The sequence below is a fragment of the Saccopteryx bilineata genome, chromosome 2, assembly GCF_036850765.1.
Source record: "Saccopteryx bilineata isolate mSacBil1 chromosome 2, mSacBil1_pri_phased_curated, whole genome shotgun sequence".
In the NCBI taxonomy this organism is placed as follows: domain Eukaryota; kingdom Metazoa; phylum Chordata; class Mammalia; order Chiroptera; family Emballonuridae; genus Saccopteryx; species Saccopteryx bilineata.
The window spans coordinates 107,034,408-107,050,998 of NC_089491.1; the positions used below are offsets into that span (position 1 = coordinate 107,034,408).

The following is a 16,591-nucleotide window of genomic DNA, read 5'->3' on the forward strand; positions in this document are numbered from 1 at the left end:
ACTGTGCTGCATTGTATGTGGTATTATTGCATGCCCCAGATGAGGGGCATAACTTTGGAAATGTAGTTCCCCTCTGCTAAGACCAATTCCAGGAAAAATATTCTCACCTGTGATCCCTAAACTACCAGTAGTCAGCAGAGAAGAGAAGAGAGACGTTGAAGAAGGATCTGGTCAACATGCTGCAGTGTATTTGCCAATATTCCTATGTAGTTGTAATATCTCTTAAGAATTTAGCAGATAATTAGAGGTTCGGTACCTACAATACAAAAGTTCAGTAATACCTTCAAAGCGTTAGGTCCACAGATGGACTGGCATGTTTAGGTCCTACCCTAAGACTGACTCCATCTTTTTCTGCTCCTCTTTCTCACTATATTATGACGTTTCTGCTCTTCTTCCCCATCTTCTTTCTCCTACAGTCAATTGCACTAACATTTTTTCAGTTAAACATTTTTTTTGAGATAATGTAGATTCACATTCAGTTAGAAAAAATAATATAGAGACATCTTGTGTACACTGAACTCATTCCTAAAAATCACAAGCTGTACAAAATTGCACAATATAAAATACAGTACAGAGCTTATGAAGGAAAGGGGTTTGTAGCATAAACTAAAAACTTCATCAGTGAGCCTGACCTGTGGTGACACAGTGGATAAATCCTCAACCTGGGATGCTGAGGTCACTGGTTTGAAACCCTGGGCTTGTCTGGTCAAGGCACATGTGACAAAGAACCAATGAACAACAGAAATGAAACAACTATGAGTTGATACTTCTCTCTACCCTCACCCTCTTCTCTCTCTGTAAAATCAATAAATAATCTCTTTTAAAAAAACTTCATCAATGACATAAAAATATAAAATTAATAAAAATGGTAGAACAGTTTTACATGTTATATGGTCAAAATAGCATAAACACTATGATAAATGTAATTTTTTACTTTGAAAAAGACCTGAAGTTTGCTTATGGAATGGCTGTCAGAAAGGATATAGCTATGAGTGATTATGAAGTGGTGGAAGGAGGGGAATCGGAAATCAAACAGAGTTATGACAGATGTTGATGGTTTGTCTCAAAACACACAATGACCTGAGATCAATGTTAGATGTTTGGGGAATTTGCATTTTGTGTTTTCCTAGATGGCTTGGTTCAAGTAAGTACAGTTTTCTGTGTTTAACCAGTGATTTTCAGACATGAAATAACACACAAGAAAATACAAAATTTATGTATGTTGGAATTGTTTCCTAATATATCTATTATGTTGGAACAAATTATATTTTTCAAATAAGCATTATAGCAGAATTGATTATACTTTTTTTGTTGTTTTTATTCATTTTGGGTTTCAACTCGGTTGTGCCCTTTTCTCTTAGCACGTATTTCTCCCCAATTGTTGTACAGTCTTTATAATAAAACTTCTTTGGTGCAGCTAGGCTATCGGGAATGCTTTTGAAGACATGGGTCATCCTGCCCTCTAGGCAGCCCTTTCTGAAAGGAAAAAAATCAGCCTCAAATTTCTTACTTTTTTTCAGCCTCCTTCCCATGGGTTATATGTACTCGGTACTTTTATGTTGATAGCAATATAGAGATCAAGACTTTTCTGTGCTATACCTTTGTTCTAGGTAGGTCACATTCACAGCGAGAACAACCTTCTTCAAAAGATGACATAATAGCTGCCACTTATTTAGTGTTTAGGGTATGCCAGTGGTTTGTTTGAAGGTATGTATAATAAATCCTGTATATGATACCTTTTAGTTCACATGCCTCTGTTTGTTTGAAAACTACTGACTTGTCTTTACATTCTGACAACGAAGAGTTTTTTCCAGAAACTCAAATTTTCTGTTAAATTAACTCTCTTAGAGTTCTTATTTTTTAATATAAAAGCTGTATCAGTTTCATTTCTTTAAGCCTGTGAATTTTAAATTAAAGAGGAAGAAAATCCTAAGTGCCGTGACTTTTCCTTTTCCTGCAGCGTTTATCCAATGGTTCTATAGACTCAACTGATGAAACTAGTCAGATAGTTGAACTACAAGAATTGCTTGAAAAGCAAAACTATGAAATGGCCCAAATGAAAGACCGTCTAGCAGCTCTTTCCTCCCGAGTAGGAGAGGTGGAACAAGAAGCAGAGACAGCAAGGAAGGATCTCATTAAAACTGAAGAAATGAACACTAAATATCAGAGGGACATCAGAGAGGTAAGTGATGGACAACACTTCCAGTCTTTACTTCCTGAATACTACTTCTGAGATGTTTTTTTCATACTTTCCACTAGTGGCAAGGCTCTTTACGACTCAAAAGACCGTAATTTGGGATGCATTATGCTAGGTATGAAACTTGTTCACTAAGGCAAAAATTGTTTGCTTCATTATCCCTTTAGATATATATGGAAAAAAATTTTGATATCAAGTTTCAGGTATAATCAAAAGTTTATACAGCTTTTAAAGGTTTAAAAATTTTTTTTGAACTGTTAATTTTAAACACCTTTAAATGTATGTGTAATAAATTGCTTTGCTCTTAGATATGAGACTACTCAAAGACATTATTTAAAATTTTTCTTCTCACATTTTGATTTTGTGCCTATGAATATGAATGTATATATTTGACTAGGAACCTTCCATTTTCTATATATTCAGTTCTTGCTAGACTTAATATCATGTTATTTATTTAAAAATAAAATAGTACAGGGGGTCCTCAGGTTACCACACAATATCATTCCTACGACAGTGACATAACCTGATTTTTGGTCTAAGTTGAAACACACCCTAGGCTAGCCTAACACAAATGGAACCCTTGTACTTTTAACAGTCCAAATGGCGTAAATGTACTGGGGATGCCAACTCCCTCACTCACATGCCTTATTGCTGCGTATTCCTCCACCACGTGCAACCAAACTAGTTCACCCATGTAGTCTGTAAGTACGACACTAACAGTGTAAGGCAAAACACTCACCTCTCAATTATTTAATCTTTTATGGGGGTGAGTGTTGTCAACTCGAAATGTCTTATGTTGAGACCACTGTAACCCAAGAACCCCTGTTCCAGAAAGTGACTACAAAAGACACAGTGAGGTTTTTTATTTGTAATATTGTCAAATCATCTTACCAGGTGAAAAGTCTAGAATTTTGCACTTTCTCATTCTATTCAATTAAAAAGAAGATTTTTTTATATTTATGGAAATTTCATTTTGTAGCTTATTGTTTCCAATGTTACATATTCATTTAAATCCTATGTTTTTATCCTTTTCATATCATTTGTGTATAATTAACTAGTTTGTTATTGGAGTTGTCCCTACTCTATGTATCAGTTTTTTTCTTCCCATTTTCTTTTGAGCTCATTTTATCATAGTTTTGTCATTACAGTCTCACCAAAACTGTTCTTATCTAAGTTGTCATTGACGTCCATGTTGCTGAAGCTAGGATTCATTCTCAGTTCTATTAAGTACTTGATCCAGTTATCACCCCCTGGAGGACTTTTTCACTTGGCTAATAGCACACTACACTCTTTCAGTTCCCCCCAGCTGGCTTACTATTCCCATTTCAGCCTCCTTTACTGGCTCAGCTTTCTCTCCCCCTGCTGCCCGTCTTTGAGTGCCTTTCTATCTCAGTCTGTGTTTACTCCCTCAATAAGTTCATGGAGTCTCATGGCTCCAAAAACCACCCCTTAACTCATAATTCTCAATTTATATCTCCAGATGTTTGTATCTAAATCTCCAATGGGTATCTCAAAATTAGATTCGCCAAGATTACTTTCCTGATATTCTCCCAGGAAGCCAGACTTACTTGAAGTCTTACACATCTCAGTTGATGTCAACTGATTATTGTTACTCAGACCAAAAACATCGGAGCTATCCTTGGTTTCTTCTCTTCCCCATGCTCTGCATTTGATTCAGTCATAAATCCTATTACTTCCAACTTCAGTATAGCTCCATAATGCGAACTATTCTCACAATTTCCATGGCTCTTCCTTAGTCTACAGAAGCATCTTTTAGGGGATTATAATAATAGCTTCTGTTCAACACAGCAGCCAATTTAAATCAGTTCAAGTCATGTTTTTACTTTAAACTCTTCAGTGACTACCTATCCTACTTAAATTAAAATCAAAGTTCTTGAAATGACCTGTGGCCCTGGCCGGTTGGCTCAGTGGTAGAGTGTCGGCCTGGCGTACAGAAGTCCCGGGTTCAATTCTCGGCCAGGGCACACAGGAGAAGCGCCCATCTGCTTCTCCACCCCTCCCCCTCTCCTTCCTCTCTGTCTCTCTCTTCCCCTCCAGCAGCCAAGGCTCCATTGGAGCCAAGATGGCCCGGGTGCTGGGGATGGCTCCTTGGCCTCTGCCCCAGGCGCTAGAGTGGCTCTGGTTGTGACAGAGCGACGCCCCGAGGGGCAGAGCATCGCCCCCTGGTGGGCAGAACATCACCCCCTGGTGGGTGTGCTGGATGGATCCTGGTTGGGCGCATGCGAGAGTCTGTCTGACTGTCTCTCCCTGTTTCCAGCTTCAGAAAAATACAAAAAAAAAAAAAAGAAAAAAAAGAAAAAGAAATGACCTGTAAGCCATGTACTATCTCCTTTACTATCCTACTAACCTCTTAGATCTCCTCTTCAAGTCTTTCGTGTTATCCCACTCTGTTCAGTTAAGGTGGCCTCTTAAACAACCTCGGTCAATTCTGTTACATTTTTTTTTTTTTTACTCTGCCCTTTGCTCAGATGTTTTCTCAGGAACATGTACTTTCACACACGTACAGCTTCACTCTTCTCTCATTCTTTAGTCTCATAGCACTTACTGCCACCTAAAACAATACATATTTCACTGACTTACTTGTTTACCATTTGCCTCCTTCTCCAAGTCTACATAAAAATTATAAGGGCTGGATTTTTTGTTTGTTTGTTTTGCCTTGTCTTGTTTACTGATATATTTAAATCACCCCTATAACCATTGAGCATAGGATAGACACTCAAAAAATCTTTGTAGAGAACATGAATATTTATAGATGTTTGATGTAAACATCAAAAGGCATGGATGGGATGAGACTCTGTCCTAACACAAGGTCTAATCTCTCAGGGAAAGATACAGGATTCATGTAGTGGTAGATTGCACTACCACTGTCCTGACAAAGATCCTGTGCTCCTACACCCTTATTTGAATCAACAATTTATAGATATGTCTCTCGTCTTTACTGTTCCTCACAACCCAAACTCAGAAAACTCACAAAGTAAATGAACTTAACCTCTCTTCTATAGCACAAGTAAGTAATATTGAGATTTCTGGCAGTAAACCATCAGGGCCATATTTTTTTTTTACCTTTTTCTCACTATATTTCTTTATTCTATTAGTCATAGATATTTAGCTGTTTTCCTATCATTTGACGTACATCCTTTTTATTCTTGTTTATTTTATCCAGTGTCACAGGTGGAGCCCAGTGTCTCTAGCTCCCTCTTTCTTATTGCCAACATAAAAATAATTCTTTGATTTTAATGGTATTTAGATGTAGGTGATAAAAAATTTCAATTTTCTGATGCCAGGTGTTCTTTTATTAGGAATCCCTTCTAATGGGTAAGGTATTCTGACTTCACATAAATTCTTTTCAAATATAACTATTTTTATTGGCTCTATAATTTCTATGTAGTTGTACTTTAGAAGAGTTTTCCTGAGAAAGGAATACCTCTCACCATTCATCTTTGAAGGGAGGTTGCAAACACCATGCCTTCAGAACCAGGCAGGTAGTATTCATGTATAACATGCAGGTGTGGGGTAGTAGAGAATGATAGAGTTAATGAAACTGGACAAAGTGCCTATACTTGACCTGCCTTTCTGAGTACAGTGTGTGTGTGTGTGTGTGTGTGTGTGTGTGTGTGTGTTAAAAACACTATGATGGTCAAATAAAATATTTTCAAAAAGATTCAGGTTGCAGACCACATACTCCTTGTTTCCTGCTAGGAATTTTTGAGGACCAACCATGAAAACTATTCTTGGTGCATTATATCTAATTTCTCTTATTCCTTACAACTGTTCTACAGAGTGAGTACCTGTCATTATCCCTATTTTTCTCAGGTGGAGAATCTCAGGTGAGGTAAAGTGACTTGTCCAAGGCCTATACACTGCCCTCTCACCCCACCCTCTCAGGCCCAGCACTGGGAAGACACAGGACAAGCTAGACTTCGAAACCTTTCCTCCTTCCACTTTGAGCAGCTTCCAAAATCAGTGAGATGCAGTCATTACTTCAGTGATAGAAACTGTTATAAACATACATCTGCAATATAACTGCCCCTCAATTAATAATCAATCTTTTGATGGTTTTTCTCAATAAGCAAGAAGATATCAAAATCGCATACTTTAAAATTTAAAGTATTATTTACTCACACTCAAAGACCCAGGCTCAGCGTTTACTTTCTTGAATGTTAATGTATTCCTGGGCTGTAGTCACATGAAATATATTAGATTACAATTATTTTAGTAAAAAAAAAATTAAGATGATTTTTTTTGTTTCCCCTATCACATTACCAGTGCAATATGATTGAATAAGCAATAAATATTTTTTGATGTAAGAAAAATATAGAATAAGAAAACTATAGCCATATAATTAAAAACTGAAATGTATTTTTGTTTGTACATGAAAAGTCTAATATATCTAAAATTAATTATGTATGTTTCATTAATGATTTCAAATTATATTTTTTAATTATTCTTTTTGTGTGTGTGACAGAGACAGAGACAGAGAGAGGGACAGACAATGACAGACAGACAGGAAAGGAGAGAGATGAGAAAAATCAATTTTTCATTGCATCACCTTCATTGCTTTCTCATATACACCTTGACCAGGGGGCTACTAAAGAGTGAATGCCCCATTGCTCAAGCCAGTGACCTTGGGCTCAAGCCTGAGACCTTGGTCTCAAGCCAATGACCATGGGATCATGTCTAGGATCCCATGCTCAAGTCAGGGACCCTGTGCTCAAGCTGGATGAGCCCATGCTCAAGCCAATGGCCTTGAGGTTTTGAACCTGGGTCCTTTGAGTCCCAGTCCAACGTTCTATCCACTGTGCCACCATTTGGTCAGGCTGTAATTATTCTTTGTCAAGGAATAAGCCTATTTGAAATTTATTTTTATTTAAAGTTATATTTTAGTTGCCCCATAAATTGATTTTGAAGTCTTAGAGTGGGAGTCTGAATTAAATCTAGGCACAATACATATATTAGAAAACATAGACTAACCTAGTACTTAGTGTTGGGGAGGTGTTTATAAGAGCAGCTGTTACTGGATACCTTCAGGTTTTTGATCCAAAAATGCAGTCAAATAGTTCAGGTAGAACCTTTTTTTTCCTGCAATATTTGATAAGGAAATGTTCAGAACAAATACAGAATCTAACATGTAAAAAGTAAGGGAATTATCCATTAAAATCTTAGTCAAAAGTAAAAAACAAAGACAAACAAAAGTAAACATAGACAACGTCATAACAAAAGTTTATCTCTCCACATTTTAATCAAGAAGCCTACTAATCAGGCATTAGATATAATATCTCATTAGATATGTAGCTATGCAAAAATTAGAATTTCCTGTGAAATATTTAAATTATATTTTGTTTTATAAGTGAAACCATCTTATCTTTTCTACTTCCTATTAAAAGCTTTTCAAAGATTTGTAAGTGATTAAATAAATTTTGACTTTTATCTAAAATGTGGAGTTATATTATTCACCTTAGTAGATATACAGAGTTATATTTATTTTATATAATAAAATTCAGTTTATACATAAACTTCAGGTCAAGAGATAATTAAATCTTTTCTCTGGTTTTTTCCTTTTTTACACAGCAGTTTTCAGGGACAAGAAAAAACTTCTTTTTTTAGAAATTCCAAGTGACACAAGGGAAAAGATTTTTTTTCAACTTGTAAATTCAAAATTTATTTTTGTCAACACAGCCTGTAGTTAAAAATTGAATCTCCCATATGAATCACTGCATCAAAAATTCAATACCAAAGTCACATACAATCACTCCTGCATTTAATGTATAACACAGAGTCATATTTGCTAATCATAAACATAGTTTAATTAATAATAAAAAATAGCTATTATTTATTGAATGTGTTTTCTGCAAGAAACACCATCCAAGAACTTAAACATTACAACATAGGACAACCAGCTTATGTGCTAAGTATCAATGTCCCATCCAAAAGAAGTGGAGAGGAGGTTAAGCAACTTTGTATTACTTACATAATGACAGAGATAATATATATCAAAAACTAGGATTTGGAGCAAGTATGTACTACTGCGGGATTTACCTTTTAAAGAAACATATGTATGCCTTTTACTTAATTTGTTACTATTAAAATTTAATAAAAATGTTATATATACAGACTAGATTCAGAATTTTCTCTTTGAGCTATAAAATAGACAAAATATTGCCAGGGTTCTATATGAAACTGAAATTAACAGAATGTAACATTAACAATTGAATGCACTCAGAGGGATACTCTCAAATAAATACGCTACCATCCTTAGACTAAAAACATATATAAAATAAAACAAGTCAGAATTCAAAATGAAAGCTTTTTAAATAGTAACTATAATCTAGGGGTATGTACCTAATATCAAAAAAATAAACCTGAATTTATTTTTTTTGCCAAATTGATAGATTAATTAGATTTTACATATTTGAAGTTAATATTAACATAATTAAGACAGTAGTCTTTAATTGGGCCTTGGAGCTCAGTGGATTAGCAACAAAAATGCATTTCACGGGAAAAGGAAGTCCAGAGTGCATTAGTTTCCTGGGGACATGATTTTTCCCAGTACAAAGAGATAGAGAAATGTCAGGCCATAAAGCTACTTCTTTTCTAGACTTTGTAGCTCAGAGTTTATGTTAAAGATAGAGGTGAACACATAAAGCCAAGATACAGTATGATCAGATTGGCATTTAGAGTAGTCTCATGGTCGGTAGGGTGGAGGATTATTAAGTAAGGAAGAAAGACCAATAGCAAGATGACAGGTTAGGCTAGGAAAGTGAAAGTTAGGGTGAAGTAGTTTTTGAGAATGATCCTAAATTTCCGTGGAGAGTGGTGTCATTGCATTCTCAAATATGTAATACAAGAAGAAGAGCCGATTTGTGGGTAGGCAGGGTAACTGAGGAAAACAATGTAAGTTTCACAGTAGATGTATTACTTTTTATTTAATTTTAATATTATATATGCTTTTTTTTTTTCTGAAGCTGGAAACGGGGAGAGACAGTCAGACAGACTCCCGCATGCGCCCGACCGGGATCCACCCGGCACGCCCACCAGGGGCGACACTCTGCCCGCCAGGGGACGATGCTCTGCCCCTCCGGGCGTCGCTCTGCTGCGACGAGAGCCACTCCAGCGCCTGGGGCAGAGGCCAAGGAGCCATTCCCAGCGCCCGGGCCATCTTTGCTCCAATGGAGCCTTGGCTGCGGGAGGGGAAGAGAGACACAGAGAGGAAGGAGGAGGTGGGGGTGGAGAAGCAAATGGGTGCTTCTCCTATGTGCCCTGGCCGGGAATTGAACCTGGGTCCCCCGCACGCCAGGCCGACGCTCTACCGCTGAGCCAACCGGCCAGGGCCTATATGCATAATTTTTAAAGCCAAATAATATCCAGAGAGTATAAATATAAAACACACAAAAAAACATAGCCCCCCGCCACCTTACTTCACTTACCTGAGAGTCTTAATTTCAATTTTTTTAGCCATTACTTCTTGTATTTTCTCTTATTTAAACTTAATCTGTGCCTGTGTATTATAAATATATTATATGGAGAATTTAGCTCTCTTATTCTCTTCCTTACTTTCTCTTCCCATCCTTCTGCTATAATTATCTCAGATACATCCATTGTTCACATTAGTATGATTAGGTGAATAATTCCCACAACTGCTCTAAGTAGGGATTTCCTGTGATAGTATTCCCTTTTGTTGGACATTTTTCTGTTTCTTCTGGATTTTATTAGTTGCCTCACATATTACTTTGCTTACTTATTTTTAAAACTATAGGAAATCTTCCCAGTCACTCCAACAGTTTAGCAAAATTCCATAGTGTAAAATCAGTTATGGCTAATAGAAAAGCAGATAATTTATCATTCTTATTTTTATTTTATCTGAATCATTTCTTTTTCTTCTGCCTTCTACCTCTTCTCTGAACCAACTTCTTTGTGTACATGGGGTTAAATTTCCACAGGGTGGTGAAAGAGATCTGAAGGACCACCCATTCAGGGGCTTCAATTTCTTTTGGAATATGGGAAGAAAATTTATCTGTTCTATGGGCATGCCAGCATTGGCTCTAGATCCTGGAGAATAACAAAGGATTTGGAATGAGTGATTAGTGAATCTGGATAGTAATACATGGAAACACCAACGTCTCTTCAATCAATTTCAAGCTCTTTATACCAAGTAGCTCCCCTCATCATTAGGAAACCACACAGGCCCATGAGGCTCTCTTCTCTAGCTAACTTTTGCCAATATCATCTCAAAAGGTAGGTTACAAACTTACTAATAAATTCCCATGCAATCTTTTAGGAAGATAATCTCCAAATTATTTATGAATTAGATGGTTTGACATTATTAATGCAATAGTTTTACTACATTTGCACCAATAGTTTTTTTTTCTTTTGCTAGAGTTATGTGTCCATTGAGTTTTTAAAGTACTTTTTAATTTAGAATATATGTAACAAGGAAAGTGATTAAGTAACAAAGTCAAATGACCAATTTCTTTGTTCATAAGGCTCAAATTTACCTTGTTTGCCTTCTCTTTTAACTGTTGAGTTACTTACTCTTATATGTGAAGATGCAAATCTTTATTTAAAGATTGCTTTGCAATCTTGAACGATAGCAATTATTTCACCAATTTTACTGTATGCAACTCTACCCAAAATTTTACTTATCTCTTTTGTGCAATGAATGAATTTATCTGCCACGTCTTCTCTAAGAATGTCAATTCTACAATAAGCAGTTTCAAAATATACTCTCTTGCATTCTCAGAGAAAGAAAGCTTTTGGTTAACTCAAGATGTAAAAAGAATTTTGACAGATAAATTGGGGAAACTCACATGAAATATTGCATTCCTTCCATAAAAAAAGAAATTAATATTTACTATTTTATTTAAATAATAACACAATACATTAAACGATCTGAGAATCTAGTTTGAATTCTTTTTATTATTTTAATCATAGGCCATGGCCCAGAAGGAAGATATGGAAGAAAGGATCACAACCCTTGAGAAGCGTTACCTCAGTGCTCAGAGAGAATCTACCTCCATACATGACATGAATGATAAGCTAGAAAATGAGTTAGCCAATAAAGAGGCCATCCTACGGCAGGTTCGGTATCTCTACGTTGGTTTTGTTCTGATCCTCGTGCATGTTCTCACCAGTCTCACAAAACAAGGAGTAAATAAAATACGTTATTTCTTGGCAGTCGAGCATTCTCTGAAGTTTAGAGTAACGTGAACTAAACAGCTGTACTTTTCAGCATGTGATTTAGAAATTTGCCTAACTATTAATAAAAATAATGATTGACATTTACTTTGGATCTTGACATGAACCAGAAACTGTGCTGAACTGTTTACATGTATTATCTCATTTAAATCTAACCAACACCTATGAAGTAAGCACATTTATTATATTGAAGACAGTAAGGTCCAGAGAATGAACACTTTTCCTCTGGTAGTTGCCAGTCTATAAGGGAAACCTAAGTCCATCCTACTCCAAGGAGGAGTAGGCAAACTGTGGCCCATGTGCCAAAACTAAGGCTCTGTTTTATAAATAAAGTTTTATTGAAGCATAGCCATACCCATTCATTTAATCATTGTCTGTGACTGCTTTTGTGCTGCAACAGCAGAATCAAATGGTTAAAACAGAAACTGTATGATACACAAAGCCTAAAATATTTACCATCTGGTCCTTCACAGAAAAAGTTTGCCAACCCCATCTCTAGAGCCTGCACTCTGAATCATTATAATATATACATTACCACTTTCTCTCCAGCTAATACTATGATTAGCAAGATTTTGCTATCATGGTGCATCTGATGTGTTAGTACTGAGTTGTAGTCTATTCATCTAAGTATATATTCACTGTTAACTTCTTTTCTTTTTGCTGCCATTGATAAGAGCTTTTCTATTTTTTTAATGTGCTGACTTTTATTAAGGAATACAGCCAAGTAATATATAAAAGCATGAGGACAGTAATCTTTTTGTACAGTAGGTGTGGTCATAGTAGCTGATTTTAAGTCTAGGATAATGGTTGAAATGTTTGCTATCCTAAATGTGACCCTTCAAGTGTCATTTTTCCCATCCCTATTTCAGATGGAAGAGAAGAACAGACAGTTACAAGAGCGTCTTGAGCTGGCTGAACAAAAGTTGCAGCAGACCATGAGAAAAGCGGAGACTTTACCTGAAGTAGAGGCTGAACTGGCTCAGAGAATTGCAGCCCTGACAAAGGTATTGCAATAAAACAGTTAGTCAGCCTAGATGTACTTACAGAAATGACTAGTGATCAAAATGGAATCTATAAAGATTTTCTTAAGGCTTTATAAAAATTAAATTCATCTAATCTTTATTATATTGGTTTTTTATTTAGGTGAATTTTTCATATTATACATATATTATTTATGTTGATATAAATGATTAATATATGGCTTTTAATTTTCTTGCCTACTTAAACATTAACAAAAACAAAATTTTACATTCTTATATTAATTTTCCATGGTGATATTTACACATAAGGATGATCACTTAATATAAATACATCATGATGTTATTTAATATGTATATACATGAATCATAATTTAATAAGCTTAATATAAGTTGATATTTGAAATAGGAAATACCATAAACAGTTTATTTCTTTCTGATTGTAAAAATATATGTTAGAAGTTAGAAGTTAGATTTTGTAGAAGTCTAAAGTCTACAGCCATTAAAGGGTCAGAAATTGGTTATAGTAGATGCAATTTCTTCTTAACCAATTAAAATCCATAATAGCCTAAACAACTTTAAATATAATCTGCCATGTTATAGCAATTAGACTCTACAATTATCTGCATATTTTATACAATTTTGTAAACATTATAATCTTAATGATTCTTACCTTTCACAGTCTAGTGGAAAGTGGATTTCTTCAAAGTGTATATACATTTCATTAGAATAAAAGTAACCAGATTTTGTTATTGAAAGCATGCTTGACTTTTAATATCAATTTTAAATGTGCATGTATCTTAGATGTTTCACAGTTGTTATCAGGTGCTAAGTTTTTCACTTCACTGCAGTAAGTGGGTGAGTTACTATGTGAACTGAAAGTTACAAATTCTGATATTAGATTACTATTCAAAACAATGTGGCAATATAAAAGTAAGCACACATACCTGCTTTTCTGAAAAAGTAAATAATTAAAAAGGAACAGTAGACTGATGCCTATTAGTTGAAATACAGAAGTTAACCTGGTAGTAAAAAGGCAAACATTGTTCAATGTATTGCAGGTTTGAAAATATTGTAATAGTTGGTTATCTGTAGAGTATTGGAATAACTAGATGAATTAAACATTTGTATGGTTAGGATAATGTTAGAATCTAGTCTTTTTACAGTCACAGTTCATGCCATAAACTCCTCTGGCAATTCCAGAAGTGTGTGATTTCTAAGATAAAAATAAATTTCTCATTTACTTAGAGAGACATTTTCTAAATTATACAAAATATATAAATATAGTAGTAGTGTTCTCTTTTTTCTTATAAAGATATTTTATATTACTGTATTATAATATAGATTATAATATATATACCTAGTCTTTTAACCTAAGGGACATGAAAAACAATTTTAAAGAAGTATTTTATTGAATTAAAATTTATTTTAGAAGGAGATAGGTGGCTAAATAATAAAGATAACTTTTATAAAAGTCCAGTATAAAATAATTATCAATATTATCCTAAGTAAAATACAGAAAAATCTGGAATCTCTTCCAAAGAAACACAATTTAAAATGCAGCAACTAATTTGCTCAAATTAACCTTTGATAGACTAAAAATAAAACATAATTTAAAATATAATACCTTACTTTTGAGGCTTTAAATTAAATCACAAGAATTCTTAATTTAGAATACTTTTTAAAAGTGTGAAATTGGGTGTCTCGCCTTTTCTTTTCTCATTTTATCTTCTTGAGCTCTCCTTTTATGCATATATTTGCTGCATACCTAAAATAATTTCTTCAGTTTACTACTACCTAATAATCTATTGCTGATATTTTATTTCATCTGGACCCTTCTGATTTTTTTCTCAGTAGTTTTATTTTTCTTTAAAAGTGTAAAAAACATGCCAGAATATACTCCTCCTTCTTACTGATTTCTCTTTTGGCTGGCTCCATATCAACAATGATATGCCAGAAATACAGTTTTTAGATGATTACTCTATATAATTTATTATAGTGCTCCTCTAGTGCTGAGATTTTATCGTCAAAACACTCCCTCTGCTTGTAACATTTTTATAATATTTGAAGATCAACTTTTTATTTGTCTTCCAAGTGTTATGGCTACAATAACCATACTTTTCTCTTGCCTGCCTTTTGTTCCTTAAGACCTCTGGGAAATGCCTCTACAATCTGCCTTATTTATTTATTTATTTATTGGATTTCAATTAATTTTCAGTACCTCACTACTGTTGATCATCATAGTGTTTATCTACATCTTAATATTTTTGACTACTCACAATAGTAAAAAAGTTTCTGCCTATTTTAAACCTAGGCTCCCCTCTGCTATATTTTGAATGGTACTGTTAATCCCTCAGCCTGACATGGTTGTGCAGTGGATAGAACATTGGACTGGGATGCAGAGGACCCAAGTTTTAAACTTTGATGTTGCTGGCTTGAGCGTGGGATCATAAACATGACCCCATGGTCGCTGGGTTGAGCCAAAAGGTCAATGGCTTGAAGCCCAATGTTGCTGGCTTGAACAAGGGGTCCTGGTCCAGCTGGAGCCCCCGCATCAAGGCACATATGAGAAAGCAATCAATGAACAATGAAGGTGCCACAGTGAAAAATAGATGCTTCTCGTCTCTCCCTTTCTGTCTGTCTGTCTCTGTCTCTCTCTCTGTCTCTGTCATAAAAAACAAACAAACCCCACACACAATCAATCCCTCAGACATTTTATTTTGCCTATACATTATTTTTCTGCTTTTATTATCAGCGGCCTGTTTTGTTTTGTTTTTTCTTAACTTTGGCCATCTTCTCTATTTATTTATTTATTTATTTATTTAGGAGGAAAGAAAGGGAGGGAGAAACAGGAAGCATCAGCTCGCACCTGTGCCTTAACTAGGCAAGCCCAGGTTTTGAACCAGCGACCTCAGCATTCCAGGTTGCCGTTTTTATCCACTGTGCCACCACAGGTCAGGTGGCCTTCCTCCTTTTAACTTCAGTTTTTTCTCCATTTCCAAATTCCATCCCTGCCCTTCCCAAAACTACTTCTGCCTATGTGATTTTTTTCTAAAGCTTTAGCTTATTTGCCATTTTCCTGTGTCATATTAAAGAGTGAACTCTGATAAATCCTGTATCCCATCAAGGAGAATACAAAATAGCTGATTGTTCTCCTGTGATCCTTGTGCTTATACCAGTTGCTTAAACTGCTGTCTTTACAAGGCTAAGGTAAACCTAAATCAATAGTGATAAAAAGTTGATCCCAGTCTGACGAGGCGGTGACACAGTGGATAGAGCATTGGACTGGGACGCGGAAGACCCAGGTTCAAGATCCCGAGCTCACTAGCTTGAGCGCAGGCTCATCTGGTTCCAGCAAGGCTCACCAGCTTGAGCCCAAGGTCTCTGCCTCAAGCAAGGAGTCACTCGGTCTGCTGTAGCCCCCACCCCCCCATCAAGGCACATATGAGAAAACAATCAGTGAACAACTAAAGTGCTGCAATGAAGAATTGATGCTTCTCATCTCTCTCCTTTCCTGTCTGTCCCTATCTGTCTCTGTCTGACTCTGCCACACACACACACACACAAAAATGTTGATTCCAGTGTTTGTTAAGCAATGATATCCAAATCAATTCTTTATTTGATAAGACTGTCTTTTATTTCTTCATGTGCATGCATGTGTTTGTGTATAGATAGGTAGGTAAACCTCATTTAAGATTTTTAGAAAGTCGAAAGTATAGCTATGGATAAAACAAAAATTTTGGCTTTTGCAAGTGTATACACAATTAACTAATAAAGATTTGGGCTCCCAATTTTATGAATTATAATGTTTACTTCTTTAATTAAAATTCATATCCCCTCAGCAAGGACATAATTCATCTTAAATACCATATGGTATTTTATTCATTTTTAGTACCAATAAAAATATCAGCAATAACATAATAATTTAAACATGAAAGAATTCTCAGTCATTCTTTAAAGTGACTTTTTACAATGTCTTGGTGTCTTTTTAGTAGTTAAGACAAAAACAGGTAGAAGTTTTAAATACCTTGGAAGACCTACTGGACTTCAAATATATTTTTGGAGATACAGTTTTAGAAATTGAAATGCTCATGTCCTGACTACCTTGAATCAGTCACCTGATTAATTTTTATACCACTGTCAGTTAAATTACACTTTTGAGAGATTATAGGTACCTTTATTAATTTAGATTATATAATTTCAA

At 35.2% G+C, this 16,591-nt stretch overlaps 1 protein-coding gene across 14 annotated transcripts in view; it reads left to right on the forward strand.

The window, feature by feature from the left end:
• Positions 1–16,591, forward strand: part of PPFIA2 (PTPRF interacting protein alpha 2) — a 516,618-nt gene that overhangs the window by 394,749 nt on the left and 105,278 nt on the right. For all 14 annotated transcript variants that reach the window (XM_066257567.1, XM_066257574.1, XM_066257566.1 and 11 more), the window contains 3 exons: positions 1,961–2,182; positions 11,147–11,293; positions 12,280–12,414. In XM_066257567.1, coding sequence (XP_066113664.1) covers positions 1,961–2,182; positions 11,147–11,293; positions 12,280–12,414 — 504 coding nt within the window. The remainder of the gene's footprint in view (positions 1–1,960; positions 2,183–11,146; positions 11,294–12,279; positions 12,415–16,591) is intronic.